This window comes from Aythya ferina (genome assembly GCF_964211825.1).
Source record: "Aythya ferina genome assembly, chromosome: 11".
Taxonomy (NCBI): Eukaryota; Metazoa; Chordata; class Aves; order Anseriformes; family Anatidae; genus Aythya; species Aythya ferina.
Window position 1 is genome coordinate 16,795,715 of NC_140307.1, and position 19,491 is coordinate 16,815,205.

The 19,491-nt window shown below is 36.8% G+C and overlaps 1 protein-coding gene across 1 annotated transcript; it reads left to right on the forward strand.

Moving 5' to 3' along the window:
* The first annotated feature begins 5,917 nt into the window (after positions 1-5,917).
* LOC311443021 (threonine--tRNA ligase 1, cytoplasmic-like) lies at positions 5,918-18,415 on the forward strand. Its single transcript, XM_084532845.1, has 19 exons — positions 5,918-6,189; positions 6,491-6,580; positions 7,436-7,620; positions 7,954-8,077; positions 9,227-9,348; positions 10,191-10,308; positions 10,948-11,012; positions 11,362-11,440; positions 12,319-12,465; positions 12,638-12,736; positions 13,092-13,258; positions 13,777-13,939; positions 14,617-14,754; positions 14,985-15,062; positions 15,164-15,264; positions 15,765-15,869; positions 16,648-16,720; positions 17,431-17,545; positions 17,669-18,415. The coding sequence occupies exons 1-19, from the start codon at positions 5,944-5,946 to the stop codon at positions 17,815-17,817; spliced, it is 2,364 nt and encodes a 787-aa protein (XP_084388971.1). The 5' UTR covers positions 5,918-5,943; the 3' UTR covers positions 17,818-18,415.
* Positions 18,416-19,491: the final 1,076 nt, after the last annotated feature.

Here is a 19,491-nt window from a genome sequence, read left to right on the forward strand (position 1 = left end):
CTCTGATACAGCCCTCAGTTTTGTTTGCTCTGATAACGCTGGGAAACGGCTATGCCTACGGTCTGGATAACAATAAAGACAGTTCTCTAATAGCTGCTACATAGTTCAAACAAACACCTACTGCTTGATGTGGTGCTATCTCTGATGCTGCATTTAGGTACGTGGCAGTTTTTGGCAAACATAATTTCTTTTGAGCTTTTATAGATAGCGTTTTTTCCATATTCATATTTTCAATAGCCTTGAGAAGTACAGGTCAGAGTTAATATATAGGAATTTTGTAAATAAATTTGAAATTGTTACTCCACATAAACTCCTGCCTGACCAACAAAGAATTGATTTCCTGCTGTACCAAGTGGACACGTAACAACCAAATATTTTTCCCTGTGGTGTCACTACAAGCTGTGCTTTAAATTGCAATGAGAATTTTATAAGAGAAGAGTAGAATGGTTAAGTCACCAGTGTCCTGAAGAATAAATACCACTGTAATACCCTTTAAATTACTGTGGGTGTAATTCTTTGAAATAATGAGGCAAAGGAGATGAAAGTGGTGCTAAATCAACTGTGTTGCAGTACATCATTCACTGGTCACATTTCACCAGCACAGTTTACAGTTTTTGCAGGGAACTACATTAGTCCAGAAACCTCTTGGAGTGACCTCTTGGAACTATGCCACATCTCCACCACCTGCCAAATGGTTCTTTCTGTAGGGCATGAAGACAATGGAAACATCAAAATACCCATATCTGCCAACAGGGGCAGGTTCAGAAAACAGAAACTGCTCCCTGCTGTAGATGCATTTGATCAATAATGCGGATTGATCCTATTGTGTGTGCTCAGCCAGCCTGAAATAAAGAGTCTCTAACACACACTGTGGACAGGATGGCACACAGCTGGGTATTAGCTGGGTGTTGAAGCCAGTTACCTAGCTCAGGCACGGCAACTTGTGACCATACATCTGAACCAGAGAGTATTCCTTCCATTTTGATTCCTTTGTCTTATCAATCAGCTTTTATAGGGTAGAGAAGATAATTATTTTAATGGAAATAATAAACAATGCTCTTTTTCGTCATACCTTCCTCTGTAGCTTATAACAGGGTTTATTAAAAATCAATCTGTAAAAATCCACAGTGCATGAAAATCCGCAATGCATTTAATTGAATCTGCAATATATGCATGTGTGAATTTAAACAGATTATGTGCATGAAATAATGTGAATATATAGCTTTTTTTTTCCCACTATCTTGTAGATTATTAGAAATAACAGATTCTAAAATTAGCTTTGCACATTTATTTATGCTAGTGGAGGAGGGGAAGGAGGAAAGAGAGTAATAGTGGATGAGCTAAGGCAGCCTGAGGCATTTTTCTGCCTACACAAGGCACAGACAGACAGAATGGATTGGGGACACTGTTCCAACAGTATCCTTTACTCTTTTAGAAATGTGCAGCATTGGCTTTCTCCTTTTTTTTCTCTGTATCTGATATGATGGTGTCAGGGACACAGAGTCCTTGACTTGCACCCAGCTGCAGAGGCCACCCTCTGGAACAGCGTTCATCCCCAAACCTTGTACCCACTGGAAGATTTAAGTCTGTTCTGCGACAGGCTCCTGCATAAAATGTTCAGGTGGTATAAAGAAAAATCTCCCTGCACTGTCCTTACAGTTACTTTAGAGAAAGCCAAACTTGAAAATATGTGTTCTCAAAGACTTGGTTTTATAGCATATTTACAATCCCTTGCATTTAGATCTGAATGTTTTTTCAAAAAAAGATTGTGTGAAAACACCCTAAGCAGCCTTTTCAAAACTGGAAGTTAGCCGTGAAGTGCAATCTAAACTTATTAATATGCACGAGAACATTTGAGAATCTCCCTTGATGCTTTCATTTGCGTGTGACTGCATAAAACTGTGCCGTAAATTGATCTTGAAGAGATACACTAAGTGGACACCTGTTCATAAGTAAATTATGGTAAAATGTCTGTTGCCTTCTAGAGCAGTTGGATCTCTATCTGTCAATTTAAAAGGTAATCAAATTTTCAAGACACAACCCAGACTATTTTAAAGGTTAAAATGGTTTTAGATTTATTTTTTTCTAACTTATTTTGTGAAAATCCTTATGTTACTCAGCCTTATTTTTTTATGTATAAATAGCATGATGTTTAAACATGTTACTGAATGGATTGTTAAAGACAATATTTTAAATAAATTCTAAAAAGAAATTCTATGCACAGTCTTTGAACACAACCCTGTTATCATTCCTGAGAAAATTCTAAATGACTTGAAAGGTTCAAATTTGGAATATAATAGACATAAAAAAAAAAAAAAAGAAATAGGTCACTAGGATATAAACGTAGACACTGCACTTTTTTTTTTTTGCATTATCATTGTTAACAGCTGGCAAAACATTTTTTCTCAAATATGCATGAATAATTCCTGATGTCCAAATAACATTTTGATTAACTTCAATTGTATTGTTGATATTTAATAATGCAATCTTTTTCATGCAAGTGTTTATGTAGACAGGCATAAAAAATAATACAACTCACAAGAAAAATGTGAAAGAGATCACTCACTACCAAAATTGTCTGTTTTTAAATATTATAGAAATTGAAAGGAAACTAAAACAACATTATATTTCTCGGCTAAGCCTTGTCAGTTCCTATTTAGGAATCCTTTTCCCTATTTATTCATTAATAGCAGCAATGTTAATACACAGCATTTTGCTCTCAGTTTAAATGTTCAACAACAATGTTCAATAACAATAACATCTATTTGTTTAATAAATTTTCCTTTGCATTATTTTCGCTTTTATACAACCCATACAGAGAACAAATACGCTCCCTTGTTTAGTGCAAGAGAGAAAGTAAACACTAATTATAGCAGATAACTATTAGTGTCAAAGGATTCCAAGACATTACCAATATACACTTAAGCATTTCAGAGCAGACAGTGACCTTACCTTCATAGCCAAGGAGAAAGCATGTCAGCAAGTTAGGACAGACCTCCTCCAAAACGGAACAAAAAGCAGAGAAAGCACTTGGGCCTTTTAAAGAGAGTTTATCTAAAAAATATTCAGTTCTCTTCTTGTAGCTCTCCTGAGACCAAATGTCTTTGTATTCCTCCAAGGAAAAGACTCTCTTGTAAACCAAATATGACAGCACTTTGTTCACATCCAGCTCCTCCAGTATTTTCTCCCTCTGATTGCTTGGGATTTCAGAAAGCCACTTATTCCTATTTTCATTTTCTCTTTTGGTGTATTTTGTACAGTTATAAAACCAAGATTTGGCTGTTCTTCCAAACATTTTGGTATTTAAATACTAATACAAAATGCTACCCCTGCATTTTTATGCAGTCTTCAGTATGCAAAATAAATATAATGTGGATGGATAGAATGCAAATACATACTGCCGTCTGTAATTATTGTAATTCTAATGGAATAAAGAAGGCCTACATACAAATTATAAAGAAATCTAGCTCAGTGCCTGCAGCCTCCTAAGAGGATTACATTACACTAATTAGCCCTTTACAACTGTTAACAGCTTCTGAACCGTAATGATGAGACTGAGAATTGCTTAGTTACTGTTACTTTTTAATTCTGTAACTGATCTTCAAAGACACCCCTTTGCAAAACGTAATTTGTTCAAGAAGAGAGCTGATCAAACTGAAATAATCTATACAAGCTGCTACATGACAGTATCTTCTGTACACTTCAATTTTGTATTCCTCAGAGACCATACCCAAATCACAGTATGTGCCCTCCACTTCTTGCTCTTTCATAAAATATTAACTTTATAATGCAAGAATTATACATTTATAAAACATGATTCTGTAAATATAGTGCAAGCCTATATCTGAAAGATAAGAAAAAGAAAGACTACAGAATAGGACTTTTTTGTTTGTTTGTTTTAAGGAAGATCAATATATGCCACTGTTAAGAATAGCAACATTTTTGTATGTTTATAACTCTTAACTGTGTTGAAGCAAAATAAAGCATGGTAATAGCATCTATTTCATGAACCAGGTTTAACAGTGGTGATCACTGCAGTCCTTGTGGAGGTGTTCTGCCACTGATAATCATTCACTGAGGATCACGTTACATAAGCTTCCTTACGCAAATGCTGCTTAATACATGGACTTTTTGGTCTTGTTTTCATAGTTTCTGTCAACATAAATTTTCTGTCTAGAAAAGCTACGAATACCTCCTGCCTCCTCCCATTTCTCAGTTTAGTTTTTCTATTTTCGTTACTTCCAGCGCATAATGCAACCATATCCTCACTTGTACAGCTTTATCTGCAGTATTCCTTAAGGGTACTTTACCTATTGTGCAGCAAACAAGAACGTTTGGCAAATCTTTTAGGAAAATAAGGTTCATAATGTTTTCTGTCCTCACAGTCATAAGAAGCAACCATTGCATCTTCCTGTCAGGCTGCTTCTGCTTCTGAAATTTCTAGTGTTTATCAGTCAGCATTAAAGTTGACCATTGACCACTTCATCGTTTAGGAATTTTATTGTGTGTATCACCAGCCAAACAATCAGTTGGCCAGGCTTCACGCAATTGTTTGGAAACATTGTTTGTCACCCTGTGATTGGTTGTAGATATAACAAGCCTCATATGTGATATTGTCTGGAGTAAGGAGTGGAACTGCGTTTTATTTTAATGGCGCCCATATAAAATATTATGGCTTATTGACTGCAGCAATGGGATTGTCATTGACCCTGTAATCATCTGGAATCTACTCTGGTAGAGCTACCCATGCAGCGCAGGGTATCACACACCACACTGTAGATGACCCACTTGGGGAGAAGTTAAGTGGTGAAAGGCATCTGAGTTCTTAACTAGTAGCCACGTAGTACAGCTAGCTGTGTGTGGGCAATATGCAGTAGGCAGAGAAGTAGCCAACCTGTCTGGAACATCTTCTAGGCAACCTCTTAAAGTAAGTGCTCTTTTATGAGCTTAATTCCTAAAATTCCCTTTGATTTTCGAACCTCCATAAGGTTAGTGCAAATACTAAAGCCCATTCTCTTCATGTTCTCAATCAAACCTCATGCTATTTTTTTCCCCATCTTGTTCTCAGTAGTTCTTCTAATATTAATACTGTCATATCTCAGCAGGTAAAAAGATCCTGAAGAATCCTGTAGCTCCAGGTATGCTAGCTCCTTATTAATCAGCCTCCTCAGCCACTACAGCTTAAGGCGGGAAGCTTTTCTGTTAGTTCAGTAAGTGAAACGTGAATCTCCCTCCTTACGTGCTGTGTAGTTACTCCAGTTTTGTAAACTGGAGAGTAAAATGCTAACATTCTGATTTAGTAATTACCAGAATTCCAAGAAAAAATCATACTTTGCAAAATCTGGTTACCATATAATGACCGAAGTGTGAAAGTATGTGTTGAGAAACTGAAAAGAGAGAAATGGGAATGAAGTACAGTTAAGGGAGAAAACCAGAGAAATTGAAGGTGACAAATGAGTAATTGGAACAAAAAGATACGTGGAAATCCACTGTGAAATAGAAGATTTGTGGTGAACAACTGTTGTTTTTCCCAGGGTCAGTGAACTGAGGGATTTAACTGCGATGACATGTAAACGAAGCCGCGAGCCTGACTGAACACGCAGGAGATGCACAGTCTGTCCAAGCCCTCAGTCCCAGCCACACAGGACTCAAGGCTCTTCAGATGATTCACCTTGGTGCCAAGGTCCCAGGTTTTGCAGCTTAGGTAAGGATGCTGCTTGCTTCAGACCGCCTAATTTATTCTGACACTGTACACGCCAAAAACAACGCTCATAGAACGTTCACCAGAATTGGCCTTAAACAGGAAGCATCCCCCCGCAATAACCTCTGGCACCGGTTATTTTATTTGACCACCTCAGGGCAGCTCCGGGGGCCGGGCCGGGCCCGCCCGTGTGGGGCGTTGCGGGGCGGGGAGGCGGCAGCAGCCGGGTCCCGCCGCGCAAGATGGCGGCGGCCGAGGCGGCGGCGCGGCGGCTGTGGCGGCAGGAGCAGGAGCTGCGCTGGCTGGCGGCGGAGGTCGGCCGCCTGAAGGAGCCGGGGGTGCCGCGCTCGGCCGCCGGTTGCAGCCCCGAGGTGGAGCGGCTGAGGGCCGAGAACGAGAAGCTGCGGTACCGCCTGCTCCACCTGCGCCGCAGCCTGGCGGCCGAGCTGGCCAGGGCAGCGCCGGCGGAGCTCCCGGCTGGCGGCGAGGTAGCGCTCGGGGTGCGCCGGGCCGGGCCGGGCCGGGAGCACCGGGGGTGGAGGGTGAAGGGTGAGGGAGGAATGGTGAGAACGGGGTGTTGGAGGGCGGCCCCTCAGCGCCCAGCCCCTCAGGGGGTCGCAGCCTTCGTGGTGTGCTCCAAGTGGCATCCCCGAGTGCTCGGGCAGGGCCCCTCGCGGGCTGGAAGGGGCTTTGGGGCCTGCTGCTGGGCGCACCGGGGTTGTTGTGCTTCAGGGATTGCTCCGGAAAGGCTCAAAAGCACAGTGATTTACTCAATGTTATTGTTTTTAGAAAGTCTCCAGTGGAAGTCCGCCTGTTGCACTGAATCAAAATAAAGAGGAAGAGGAGAAGGAAAATGAAGTCAGTGGATGCAGGAGTGATGTAAGTGGATTATTATTATTATTATTATTATTATTATTATTATTATTAAATAATATTTCATAATTAAAGGAGGAGTATTTGGCTAGGTTCAGGTAAGAGGTTGAAATCTGAAATATTTTGCTGTATTTTGAAATCCCAGGTTTTGGGAAGAAGTCTTTCTACAGCTTGTGTATTGAAAACAAATGTATTACCTTCAAACCTCATCGTGCATCCCTAGATCTCTACTTTTTATGTAACAACAGTATGTGGGCTTCTGGGAAAAAAAGGTCAGGATCCCGTGCTTCCTAAAGAGAGCGGCGTTTCTCAAATTGTTAAACAGTGTGCACAGTGACTGACTGAAAGAGGATGTTGGCAGCAGTAGCTGTAGTTTGATAGATCTTAATTCACTTTATGCTAGATTAATTGTGAAATGTGTGAAATGTTTATTACATTAATGGAAACTTCCCCTGAACTATCCCAAGTTACTTGGAGTTGATGCTCTGCAAGGACTGGCACAAGTGAGGTCTCGTTGGAATGACCCAAACTTCCCGTGTTGTCAACCAGAAAAAACTCGTGCAGGAATATGGGCTTCCCTTTGAGGTCAAGCTTATAAAGAAGGCCATTTAGGCCCAGATGGATGAAGGTGCATTGGAATATTGGAAAGTCGCTATAAAACAGCAAGCTGGATGTGACTATCCTCTGTATAGTTACTTACAAACGCTTTGCTGCATGTTTGTGTAAATTCTAGTACATTGAATTCTGGTCTCAGCTGGAACCTCTAAGAATTTATTGGGACTGTGGACCGCTTTGTTCAATTTCTCTAGCAAGTAATTTTTGACTGCTGTATGTGATTTCATTTATTTGTTATAACTACAGCATGAGCCAAGCTTCATAGAAGACAGACTGAAGCTTTATGAAACACTGAAGAAAGAACATGATGCTTTGCTAGCTTACAGAGCAGCCAACCAGAGCAAACCCATCAAAATTATTTTGACAGATGGAAAGACGGTGGAAGGGGAATCATGGAAAACCACACCATACCAATTAGCTGTAGGAATCAGGTAACTTGCGGGTTGAATGAGTTGTGCTTTTGGTGTGAGAAACACGACAATTAGTGAGACTGCTAGAAATTAAGAGATGTGTAAAGGTTTGTGAGTTACTGGCTAACTGCAGAAACTTCAGAGTATATCTCCAGCACTGAAAATAGTTGAACGAAATCTCAAGTCTTGACATGTTTATGCTTTAAGAGTAGCAATATGTTAAAAATAAAAAATAAAAAAAAATTCTAGACATTTAGGTGCTTCAAGACTTGGGTGGGGTCTTGTAAGGTTTAGAAGCATAACCGTTTTTGCAAATTTGAATCTAAACATTTTGTCCTCATTTGTGTTCCTTAGTCAAGGGTTGGCTTCAAATGCAGTCATAGCCAAAGTGAATGGTGAACTGTGGGACCTGGATCGTCCACTGGAGGGAGATTGTACTCTGGAGCTGCTGATGTTTGATAATGAAGAAGCACAAGCTGTATGTAAACATTGTAAACACTTACTCTTTTAATCAAGTGAAAAACAGTTAGTGACTTGAAATTGTTTGCAGTGTTATGGTTTTTAAATCTTGAATTAAAAATATCCAAAAAACTATTGAAGTCATGTTTGCCATGATTTGATAAAGATGATTAAATATAAATTACTTGTAATCTGTAGGCAAAACAAATCTTACTGTTCGTTTCTTTTCTCTTGTACATAAATAGGTTATTTCTCAACTGAGATTCAGATTTTGTACATAATATCTAGATCTGTCTGCTAACTTGAAATAGTTAGAGATGCGCATTCTCTGGTTTGAGTGTTTTTGAAGATCAGACACTGAAGGCAACATTGAGGTTGTCTGAGAGTTTTCTAAAAATTGTCCAATATCCCATTTGAGTCGTAAATGAAATGTATACCTCCATGATTTGTCAGTGTTAATTAGAAACTTAAGTAGGTGTATCTTGGTCAATTAAATTACAAATATGCTTAGTGACATGCCCAGGATTTTTTGTGGGTTTCAGATGCTACCCTGTACTTATCTTAATGCACTATAATTAGACTTTATTTTATCAAAAAATTATTCATATGATTAAGTTTACTCAAGGCATTTTATGAGTCTTTAAGGCTATTAAGTGCTCTGAAGTCGCAGGGAGTTAGAGCATAAGACAGTTACTGATCTATGGAGTTTTTGACTCCCATCTTTTGACATTACACATAATGTGGTTTACAGTCTTGTCAATAAATACATTGTATGTAAACAGCAGCAACTTAATTGGCTATATTGCTTTGGATGTGGTTAATACTGCATAGGCTTAACTGACCAGAAAATAACTTGTAAATGAACAAAATACATTTAGTACAGTGACTGAGTTGTATAGAGGTATAATCATGTTTCAGCCTGAAATAAGATGGGGTTTTAATGCAACAGCTGCCAGTGTATGGTTGAAGTAGAAATTATTGCACTAATAAATGTCTAATAAACATTTAGCATAGTTAAAAATGAGAACAGAAAATTAGTGTAATTCTCACAGAATTTAAATAGAATTGATTCCAGTGTTTTTCCTGTCTGCAGCCATGCTTCTGTTTTGGTTTTTGTATTTAACAATATAGTGCCAATGACCCCATGATCATCTGATTTTATTTGCAGGTTTATTGGCATTCAAGCGCTCATATTCTTGGAGAGGCCATGGAAGGTTATTATGGGGGCTGCTTGTGCTACGGACCACCAATCGAGAATGGATTTTACTATGACATGTACATTGAAGATAGGTAAAAAATCGCTAAGAACTTTAACACTCAGTATTGAAGCTCTGTACTAAAGTTGTTGTTGTTGGTTTTTTTACTCCATAATGTTTCTGCATATTAAAAGTAAAACCACATGTTTCTAATATGATTTAAAACAGACAGGTTAGCCCTTTTCTTGGTACAGGGGTGTGTGGTGTATAGAGGGAGAGACAGTGTACAGATCTGTATGTTTGTGTATATATTTAAATTCAAGAGCAGTGTTCAGACACCTGCTCCTTAAGACTTGCAGTTGTTGAGTGCTCCGTGAAAAACATGTAGAGTGTGTGAGTAAAACTTCCTCAAGCTCATGAGAGACAGCTTCCTTGAAGAACCATGTGATTTTGGTTTAAATGTGACATAGGCACTTGTAGAAATGGCACATATGCACGTATCTCATATTGGTGTTTACTGCTTGTCTAATCCCTGTGTGCAGCTTTACAATTCTGTTTTTTCCTGGTTTATCTCCCTGTAGTCAGGGAGAATGCTAAATCTGCATCAGCTGATAAACTAGCTCTTCCAGTAGGGCTTAGCCTTTTTTTTCTTCCCTTAAATCATATATACTTGAACCTAAATGGTCTTCCAGACATTTAAACAAGTCAAAGACTATTTTGGGTTGATTTCAGTGAGATAGTTCAGGGTGATACTGTTTGTGTTTTGGAGGCTAGTGTCTAAAAGTACAGTTAATTATAAGAAGCTAAGACAATATTGTGGCGAATGACAACATACCCCCAGTTTTTCAAATGAGACCACTGGAAAGTGGTCACTTGTATGATGAGGATATCAAAATAATTAACTTGTATTTGTTTTGCCTTCCTCTGTTTGTTTAGAGGTGTATCCAGTACTGAATTCCCAGCACTAGAGAACCGCTGTAAAAACATCATAAAAGAGAAACAGGCTTTTGAAAGGCTGGAAGTCAAAAAGGAGATCCTATTAGACATGTTTAAGGTAAATGTTCGGAGTAGCTGTGATTCTGGTACAACGATATTTTAAAATGTAACTTTTATAAATACTGCATTTGACTAACTCATCAGAATACTATCTCTCTGGTGAAACAAATTAAAACTGTAGCATTCTTTTGCCCTTCTCCTATTCTTCTCAAGTGTTCAGGAGGTTTTCAAGCAATAATAAAACAATTTATTGTTGGAAAAAAAAAAAAAAACACACGTTAAGCTCAATGAGATTGTAGAGTGATTTATACTCAAAAGGAGTACGTTCATTCTGGTTATCTTGCAGAGATGAATCAAAAGAAAGCTTTGGTACATAGTCCTCCATTTTTGTAGGGTGAATATTACCAGTCTCACTGTACTGTGTTTTAACTGACTCTCAGAAGTGCTTTGAGTTGTTCAGGTGCTAATTCCCATGTGTAACATGCTGTCAGGGCAATTAAGATATTTGGTCTCTTTGCCCTTTTTTAATAACTCTTCTGAAAGGATGTTGAATGTTTGCATATATGTATGTGATTAGGCGACTTTTTAGTTGTGATGGTCTTTTACTGATGTGTTTGCTTTATTAATACATAATTTTAGAATAGAGCTCTAGTAGCTGTTATAATGTTGTTCTGACTTCTTATGTTTCCCCACACAGTATAACAAGTTTAAGTGTCGTATACTTAATGAGAAGGTGAACACACCAACTACCACAGTATACAGGTAAACAAAATAAATTAAAAAGGTATTAGAAAAAAATTATACTGTTAAGTATATTGCATTTAAATTGAGAGGAGAATAAATTGTTTTCTCTTTTTCAATTTCTATACTTGCATAATTAGGACTTTACAAATAATATTCTTATTTACATAAATTTAAATAGTTTCCTTCTCTGCTAGAACAGATCAGGTCCCCACTGGTGGGCAAATAGCAAATCTGCCTCTCACTGCTTGCCTTAGCAATAAAAAGATTAAAATAAGTTACCACTGAAATTGAATCACTGGATGTCATTAGTGACTGCATTTTCAAACGTTGGACTGTTTTGAAATAAACAAATTCTTTTGATGTATAGATGTGGTCCACTGATCGATCTCTGCAGGGGTCCACATGTGAGACACACTGGAAAAATTAAGGCCCTTAAAATATTTAAGGTAAGTTTCAATTAGTCATGTTTAAGATCTTAACTACAGTAATTTGGTCAGTTGATTTATTTATATATTTTTCCTGAAGTGATTATGCCAATGTCCTTTTGTATTGTTTTCTTTGCTTAATCTGAAAATGTGGCAAAGCTAACGTGGCAGTGCTTTATGGCTGTTAGTATCTTCAGCACCATCATATTTTCATGATAAATCAATATAAAATAAAATCAATATAAAATTAAATGAATAGTATTTTGACCTTGTAAGATGGAGTCTTTCAGGTACAGGAGGCAAAGTGGGCACTGGCAGGCTGTTAAGTGCTGCTGTTTAAAAATGGCAGTGCTGGCAGGAAGTATGTAGTTTCAATTACTTGCAAATGCTAATTTCGGTAGTGTTGTTAGACGGACCTCCTGGGAACATTCATCATATTTGCTGCTGCTGGCTTTCTAACTCAAGTCTATGGAACTTATGAGTTACAGGGGTTTGGTGTTGGACTGTCAGACAGCTAGGATGTAACTGTGAGAGAGTTATTTTCATTTTGTCGTTCATATTCCCCTTTTGGATTATGTTTTGAACATAAGTGCTGGCTTTTGTGTCATTTTTTTTAGAAGATAAAATGTGAGATAATAAAACATGACATGATGCTAGTTAAAATATGATATCTAAGTAGAATGAGTATGATCTGACCAGTGACTCTTGTTCATGCTTTCTGCATTAGGTATGCTGACTAAAAGGCATTGGAAGTATCTCTAATATAAATATCTGCTGGTTGACTGCATATAATTCTCTTCCCAAGTTAAAAAGCATAGCATTTGAGTGCATTAGTGTTTATTCTTCCTCTTGCTGAGATAATATATTGCATATCTTAAATGATGGGTTTTGTCCATCAGAATTCCTCTACGTATTGGGAAGGAAAAGCTGACATGGAAACACTGCAGAGAATTTATGGAATATCTTTCCCTGATAATAAAATGATGAAGGAATGGGAAAAATTCCAAGAAGAAGCTAAAAACCGGGATCATAGGAAAATTGGAAAGGTACACTGTTTATTTCTGTTGCTGAGGGTTTGTAAACTACTAGAAATCATCTTGCTGCTGTAATCTTTCATTTTTGTGAATAAAGTCTCGGTGTGTGAAATAGTCATTTTCTGCAGTTAACTACTGGAGATATATCTAAAGTGTTACAGAACTCTGTTTTGTTTTCACATAGGACCAAGAACTCTTCTTCTTTCATGACTTGAGTCCTGGAAGCTGCTTTTTCCTCCCCAGGGGTGCCTTTCTTTATAACACACTCACAGATTTCATACGAGTAAGTATATACAGTTTTAATTTCAAACAAGTTAAATGCTGATTGTTCATCTTAAGTGATAAGCTGTTCCTAACACTGAGCTGTCCTCGGAAAGAGACGCATCTATGTATGTAAACATACGCCAGATTTTCCCTAAGATTTTACAGCTCAAACATTTTTCAGAAACAGGACATAGGAAAGCATTTCCTAATGTGCTTTTTCCAGATGTGTGAAACCTACATGTGCAGTAGTCATTTACTTCTCCAGTAAACAGCCATCTAAAAAAAAACAGTTAAAAAATATGCCTGATTTCTTTAATCTACTTTTTGCTTGTAGAAAGCTGTATCATCTTTTAAATGTTTTATTTGTTTTATAGGAGGAATATCGTAGGCGTAATTTTACTGAAGTTGTATCTCCAAATATCTTCAACAGTAAACTCTGGGAAGCTTCTGGGCACTGGCAGCACTACAGTGAAAATATGTTCTCTTTTGAGATAGAGAAGGAAACTTTTGCCCTTAAACCGATGAACTGTCCAGGACATTGGTTAGTACTTTGATTTGAAAACCTTCTTACTTCACTGGGTTTATCCCTTGTGGGGCTGAGGGGAAATCAAATGGAGCATCAATACATGTTGTTACCTGTGTATGCAGTAGATTACTAAGCAACTAGGAAGTCCAGAGAGCTCCCTGACAGTGTCACCAAATAAAATTATTGTAGGAAGGTCTATACGAAATGAGCTAAGTGTGTGTGTGATAATACTAGTCTGTACCAGTAGCAAATAAAAATTATGTTGGTTAGAGAGAGACATGGGATATAGTGTGTCAAAAGCAGGTATAGATGAACAAGTTGTGATTTTATTCTCACTTTTTTTTCTAGGTGGTCTTTAGCAAGACTTTCAAAGTACCTTGCTTTCTCCATTTGCCTGTCTTTTTTGATGAGGATAACCTGAATGAATAAATGCTAAAAAGTGCAAATACTATATATATTGATCATTAGTTTCTGCATTGTCTTAAGTCTTCTTTAAGAAAGGTAAAAGCAAGGCTCTGTTGTGTTCCTTCTAGCTTGATGTTTGCCCATCGCCCACGGTCATGGAGGGAAATGCCTCTTAGACTTGCAGATTTTGGAGTTCTTCATCGAAATGAACTCTCTGGGACTTTAAGTGGCTTGACTCGTGTAAGGCGCTTCCAACAAGATGATGCTCACATCTTTTGCACAATAGAGCAGGTAAAAACAAAACAAACAAGTTATCCCACCTCTCCAACAGAGATAGACATAAAAGAGTAAAAATCCCCAAAGTATCTCCTAAATTCACCAAAGACTCCCTAAGTATTTTCACTCCAGTTGAATCATTTCTGTTTTATAACATAATGCTGCATTTGATATTTTTGTTAGGTTTAGGTGTTTCCTTCTTAATCTTATATATATATATATATATATATATATATAATATTTTTTTTTTCCCTTGAGAAATATATATTGGGCAAATAAAAACACAAAATGTAAAATCTTCTCCTTCCCTCACCTTCCGCCCTGCTTCCAAAAACAAAACAGCTGCTGATCATGTTTTACTTGTCATAGTATGGCAATTGTTCAATAAATTGTTGAATAAGTATTTAATTCTCAGTGAAATCCCAGATCATACAATTTGTCTCTGGAAGCCTGAGCCTAACAAAAATAATACTTCCCTGTGCCTGCTTTCAAACCGAAGTACCTCAGTTTTCTCTTACTTTGATTTGGTTTGTAGGATATAATTTTCATATGTGATCATTTTTATTCAGTAGCTTCTTACTCTGATTATGCAGAATTCAGCAAATCCAATTATATATTAATGTACATAAATGTAAATAAAAGTTTTTTTCTGCATTTTAATTTTGAACTACTTTATTTTGCTTACATTTAAGATTGAAGAGGAAATTAAGGGCTGTCTTGATTTCCTGAAGTCAGTTTATGCTGTCTTTGGCTTTACCTTTCAACTGCATCTTTCAACAAGACCAGAAAAATATCTAGGAGATTTAGAGATTTGGGATCATGCTGAAAAGGTAATTAATACTTTAAAAAACAAAAACAAAACATCATTTAATATTAACGTTTGCAAAAGTGGATAGAAGTAGATATTTAAGTTTTCGTGTTGGACAATGAATTGGTATAAATCAGATGCTGAATATTGTACTTAATAGAAATGCATGTTGGAAAACTATAAAACATGTAGGCAGTGTGGTGTTATTTGTTTTGTTTGTTTGTTTAATAAATCTTTCATTTTTATGATTAGCAACTTCAAAACAGCTTGAATAACTTTGCAGCACCGTGGACGTTGAATCCAGGAGACGGAGCATTTTATGGTCCTAAGGTTAGTGAATCAGTATTTTAATATGACTCTGGGGGATGGACAAGAATACAGACAACACGTAGACAAACTGCATCAGGTAACTGTGTTAATTTGTTTCACAGATTGATATTAAAATTAAAGATGCTATTGGCAGATACCATCAATGCGCTACTATCCAGCTTGACTTCCAACTACCCATTCGATTTAATCTTACTTATGTTGGGTGAGTGGTTAAGCTACTTATCTTCAACCTAATTGTCTGCATCTAAGTACCCTGTGTGGTTTATTAGGGGAAACATCTGTGAGAGGACTAAATCATGAACTTGAACGTTTTTTCACAGTATAGTGGTGTAACGATAGCTCACTTTAATTGTAAATGCCATTGGTTTTAGGAAAATTTGATGATCTGTCTTGTCTACCAGTTATCAAGACAACTGATCGTATGGCTCAGTACTCACTTTCGGCCTAGTAATTGTGTCTTCTTTTAAAACTTAGTAACCCATGCCAGTAGCTACAGGCATGATTATTTAAGTCACTGTGATTATTGAGTATTCCTTTAGAAGCCTAGGTCACTTGAAGTATGTTATTAATGAAAATGGCAAGTTTTGCATAGTATAAATCAATAGCTTTCTTTTTCCATGAGTAGTAGAATCAAAAGAATTAGGATTGTGTGTGCATGATCTAAGAGAAGTATGTTTTTGAATTTTGCTTATTCTTTTTCAGTAAAGATGGCGACGATAAGAAAAGACCAGTGATCATTCACAGAGCTATTCTGGGATCTGTGGAGAGGATGATAGCTATTCTAGCAGAAAATTATGGAGGGAAATGGTATGTGGCACAAATGCAGTTCTAAGAAATGTTTAACAGCATTGCTAGAAAATTTAGATCCTCCCTAATGTCCCATAAATTATAATAATGCAGAACGATTTCCCTCAGGTTTTCTCAAAATTAGGGAAGGTAACAAGAAAAGAAGTCTAATTTTATGGTCAGAATTGTGTATTGTTCTATTAATAGCTCATGGTTAGAAATTCAGTTTTATGAGATAACAATTGCAATTGCACATGTTTGGTTTTGCATTTTACTTGTTCCTTTGTCCTCAGAAGCCATACTGTTGTACTGGGAAAATGCTAAGTATATGTAAGGTAGTTACTTATACAGGCATAAATTAGCCTAGATATGCCAAGGAATTATTTCATTAGTAAGTTGTTCTACTTCATCTTGATTTAGCTCTAAAGCTCTCTCTTCATTAATGGATCAAATGATTAAGGAAGAGTGAATTCTCACTTTCAAACACAGAGACTGTCCACCTAGCACTATAAACTTATATAAAAAATAAAAGTGAAAATTATGTGAAAATTTGGAATTTTGTTTAAAATTGTGAAATCAAAAAGTGAACAGAAGGTCAAAGTTCTGCCTATGTCATTTCACTGGAATCAATTTATTTGCTATTTGATATGAATTGGCAATTATGAAGGTAACTTTATACAACATCCTTAACTTGAATAAATATTTTGATGAAATAAGAAAAGTAATATTGGGGAACATTTCTGTGGATATGAATGAAAATGTAAAATAGACATTGATATTTTTTTGTCATGCTTGCTAGGCCGTTCTGGCTGTCTCCACGGCAGGTCATGGTTGTGCCTGTGGGACCTGCTTCTGAGGAGTATGCACGGCAGGTGAGAGTAGAGCCTTTTGTAGCAAGCAATTTTAATAGCTCCTTAAATAGCTGTCCTAGAACAAAGAGTGAATGCTTTAATAATATGGAAGTCATTTGGGGGTGAATTTTTCTGTACCCTCTAAAACTTGCTTCAACCTGAGAAAGGGAAATATAACTAAATATTTGGAGTTCTGTTACTGTTACATAATTCATAACTAGTTATGGGAAAAAATACTCTGTGCTACATTCTTTACATTCTAACAAATAGTTCTATAACAAAATATCTGCTTAATGTAGATAGATTCCTAGTGTCTATACTCTCGACTACATTACATTTGAGCAGAGTTATTTTCTACTTGCCCCTCCTCCCCCTTTTTCTTTTAGTGCAAGCATAAGTAGTTTTCTTCCTTCACCTTTCTCCTTTTCTTCTTTCTGTGACTCAGTATACATTTTTGGCATTCAGCAGTGTAACTACCTGAGGAGATTAGCAGATGTTTGATATGGGTATTATATTGTATTTCTTCTAACAAGGAATGGTTAAGCCTTGAGGTCTTGTCACGCCCTTAAGGGTGTGTGCAGTTTTCTTCAAAAAATGTAATTGACTTCATTAAAACAACTGTTCATAACAGCAAAATTATGCACTTCTGTGATTTATTGGAAGGATTAGAGTATGTACAAGATCATGTTGTAGAATATACACTAATGTTAAAGTAATTTTATTTTTTTTAGGTGTGCAGTGAGTTTTTTGAAGCAGGATTTATGTCAGATGTGGATCTAGATCAGAGCTGCACGTTAAACAAGAAAATTAGAAATGCACAGCTGGCTCAATATAACTTTATCTTAGGTAACTTCAGTATCTTATGTTTCTGAATATCATTTAAGTTTTAATGTTGAGTATAGAGTTTGCTTAGACTTTACTTTGTAAAGTAAATTGTCAGTTTAATATTGTTTTTAATGTGTTTTGCAGTGGTTGGAGAAAAGGAGAAAGCAAATAATGCTGTCAATGTGAGAACAAGAGACAACAAGGTTCATGGAGAAATTTCGGTATCTTCTGCTATTGAAAAACTCAAGAAATTCAAGAACTCACATATTCCAAATGCAGAAGAAGAATTCTAACGTTGCTGTTAGGAAAATATATATATATTAGCTGCCCATGTGAAATAGTGTTGCTTTCCTCCTTTGCAGCAGTAATGCTCATCTGAAAGAATTTGCAGCTAATGGGTGCACAAAACAAGGAAACGTAGCAATGTTGGTGCTTGAAAAATAGCATGAGAGTATAAATGCAACTGGTAATTCTTAACAATGCTGTGGGATTCCAATTTGAGCTAGTTGCAGAGGTTTTTCTTAAAGAAGTCTTACACTTCTGTTAAAATATGTTGATTTGACTGTGTAAATGAATCAGAGGTGCACTAATTCAAGCAACAGGAGGCAGGGAAATGTACTGGCTGCTGCTACTGCTGCTGAACTACCTCAGTCACATAGCAGTTGCCTAACTGATGTGGCCTGAAATCCAAAGCTTCACCCTTGGGTTTCACTTTTTTTCTAACTCCAAATTATGTCAAATATGTATTTTTGGAGTAGGAGGAAAATAGCTTCTCTGCTGAAAATCTCTGCATCTCTGTTGAAAATCTCAGTGAAAGAAGGCACTGAATGAACTGGTGGGCTGTTTGCTATAAATGTGATTGCCAAGAATGAAGTTGAATTAACCACTCTATCTGTGTGTGCAAAGTGCTTTATTTTTGCCTGTGTTTGCTGTTGGTTTGGCTCCTTAAAAACAAGAAAGAAAAAAAAAAAAACCACTAAATTCACCTTCAGAAAACCTTTGTATGTAATTTATTGCTGTGCTTGCTTGGGATACTGAGTACTAAAAAGGTATGGGTGACATAATGTTCATTGTTTCCATTTTAAGTATGATGAAATATAAATTGATTATATTTATCTGACTTAATTGTTTATGCTTATAAATGACTTAAAGTTAGTGGTGCAACCAATGGAGTCTTTTTTTTAGAACTGAGTTTTAACCATGATTTTTTTCACTTTTATATGCCCTTTCTTAGCAACAAGGCTGAGATCTTGCTCAGTGTTGCTCAGTGATGGGAAGTATACAACTGCAGTTAATGATTCCCATATCACTGAAATGAAACAGAAGGTAGTTTGATACACAGATGTCTTACAGATACAAATCTACTGTTTCCCTTTTGCCTGCCACTTGTGCAGACTTATGTTCAATGGGCCTATTTTTGGTATGGTGTTAGTCTTCTGAGTCAATTTTTGCCAACTGATTATCACCAACTTTAAGAAAAAAAAATTGAAGAAGTGCTGGGAAAGCTTTTGGTTCAACTCCATAATGTGGGGTACTGTTTTTAACAATATATTTTTGGGTGTAAAATCTCAGGTTTTGTTTACCATACATAAAGTAAGATGTGTTTAAAGTCTAGAATTAAAACCTTTTTTCTTTCGTTTTTAAAGTGATTTTCTGTTTGTTTTTTTTTTTTTTTTTTTTTTTTTTTTTTTTTTTTAAGTAAAAGCCTTCTTAGCACAGGTTTATTTATATGATAGGCATCTCAGCTTTCAGAGGCACTGCAGCAGTGGCAGAGGTCACTGAAGGTTGTAACTTAAAGGGGGTGATAAATCCGTGTTCTGTAGGGTGACGGGGGGGAGAGAAAAGCACAGATAGGCAAAGGGAGGGGAAAGAGGGGCAGTCTCATAATCAGGATCTTGATGAATAAAATTTGGGACGAGTATAGTACTGAAAGAAGGGTTAGTAAAAAAAGAAGCTTCTGTTTTATT

Excerpts from the sequence above, each read along its gene's own strand:
- LOC311443021 (XM_084532845.1), top strand. The coding sequence starts at position 5,944 with ATGGCGGCGGCCGAGGCGGCGGCGCGGCGGCTGTGGCGGCAGGAGCAG. Across the intron at positions 9,349-10,190 it reads GACATGTACATTGAAGATAG|AGGTGTATCCAGTACTGAAT; the intron begins GTAAAAAATCGC and ends CTGTTTGTTTAG. Across the intron at positions 13,259-13,776 it reads ATGAACTGTCCAGGACATTG|CTTGATGTTTGCCCATCGCC; the intron begins GTTAGTACTTTG and ends TGTTCCTTCTAG.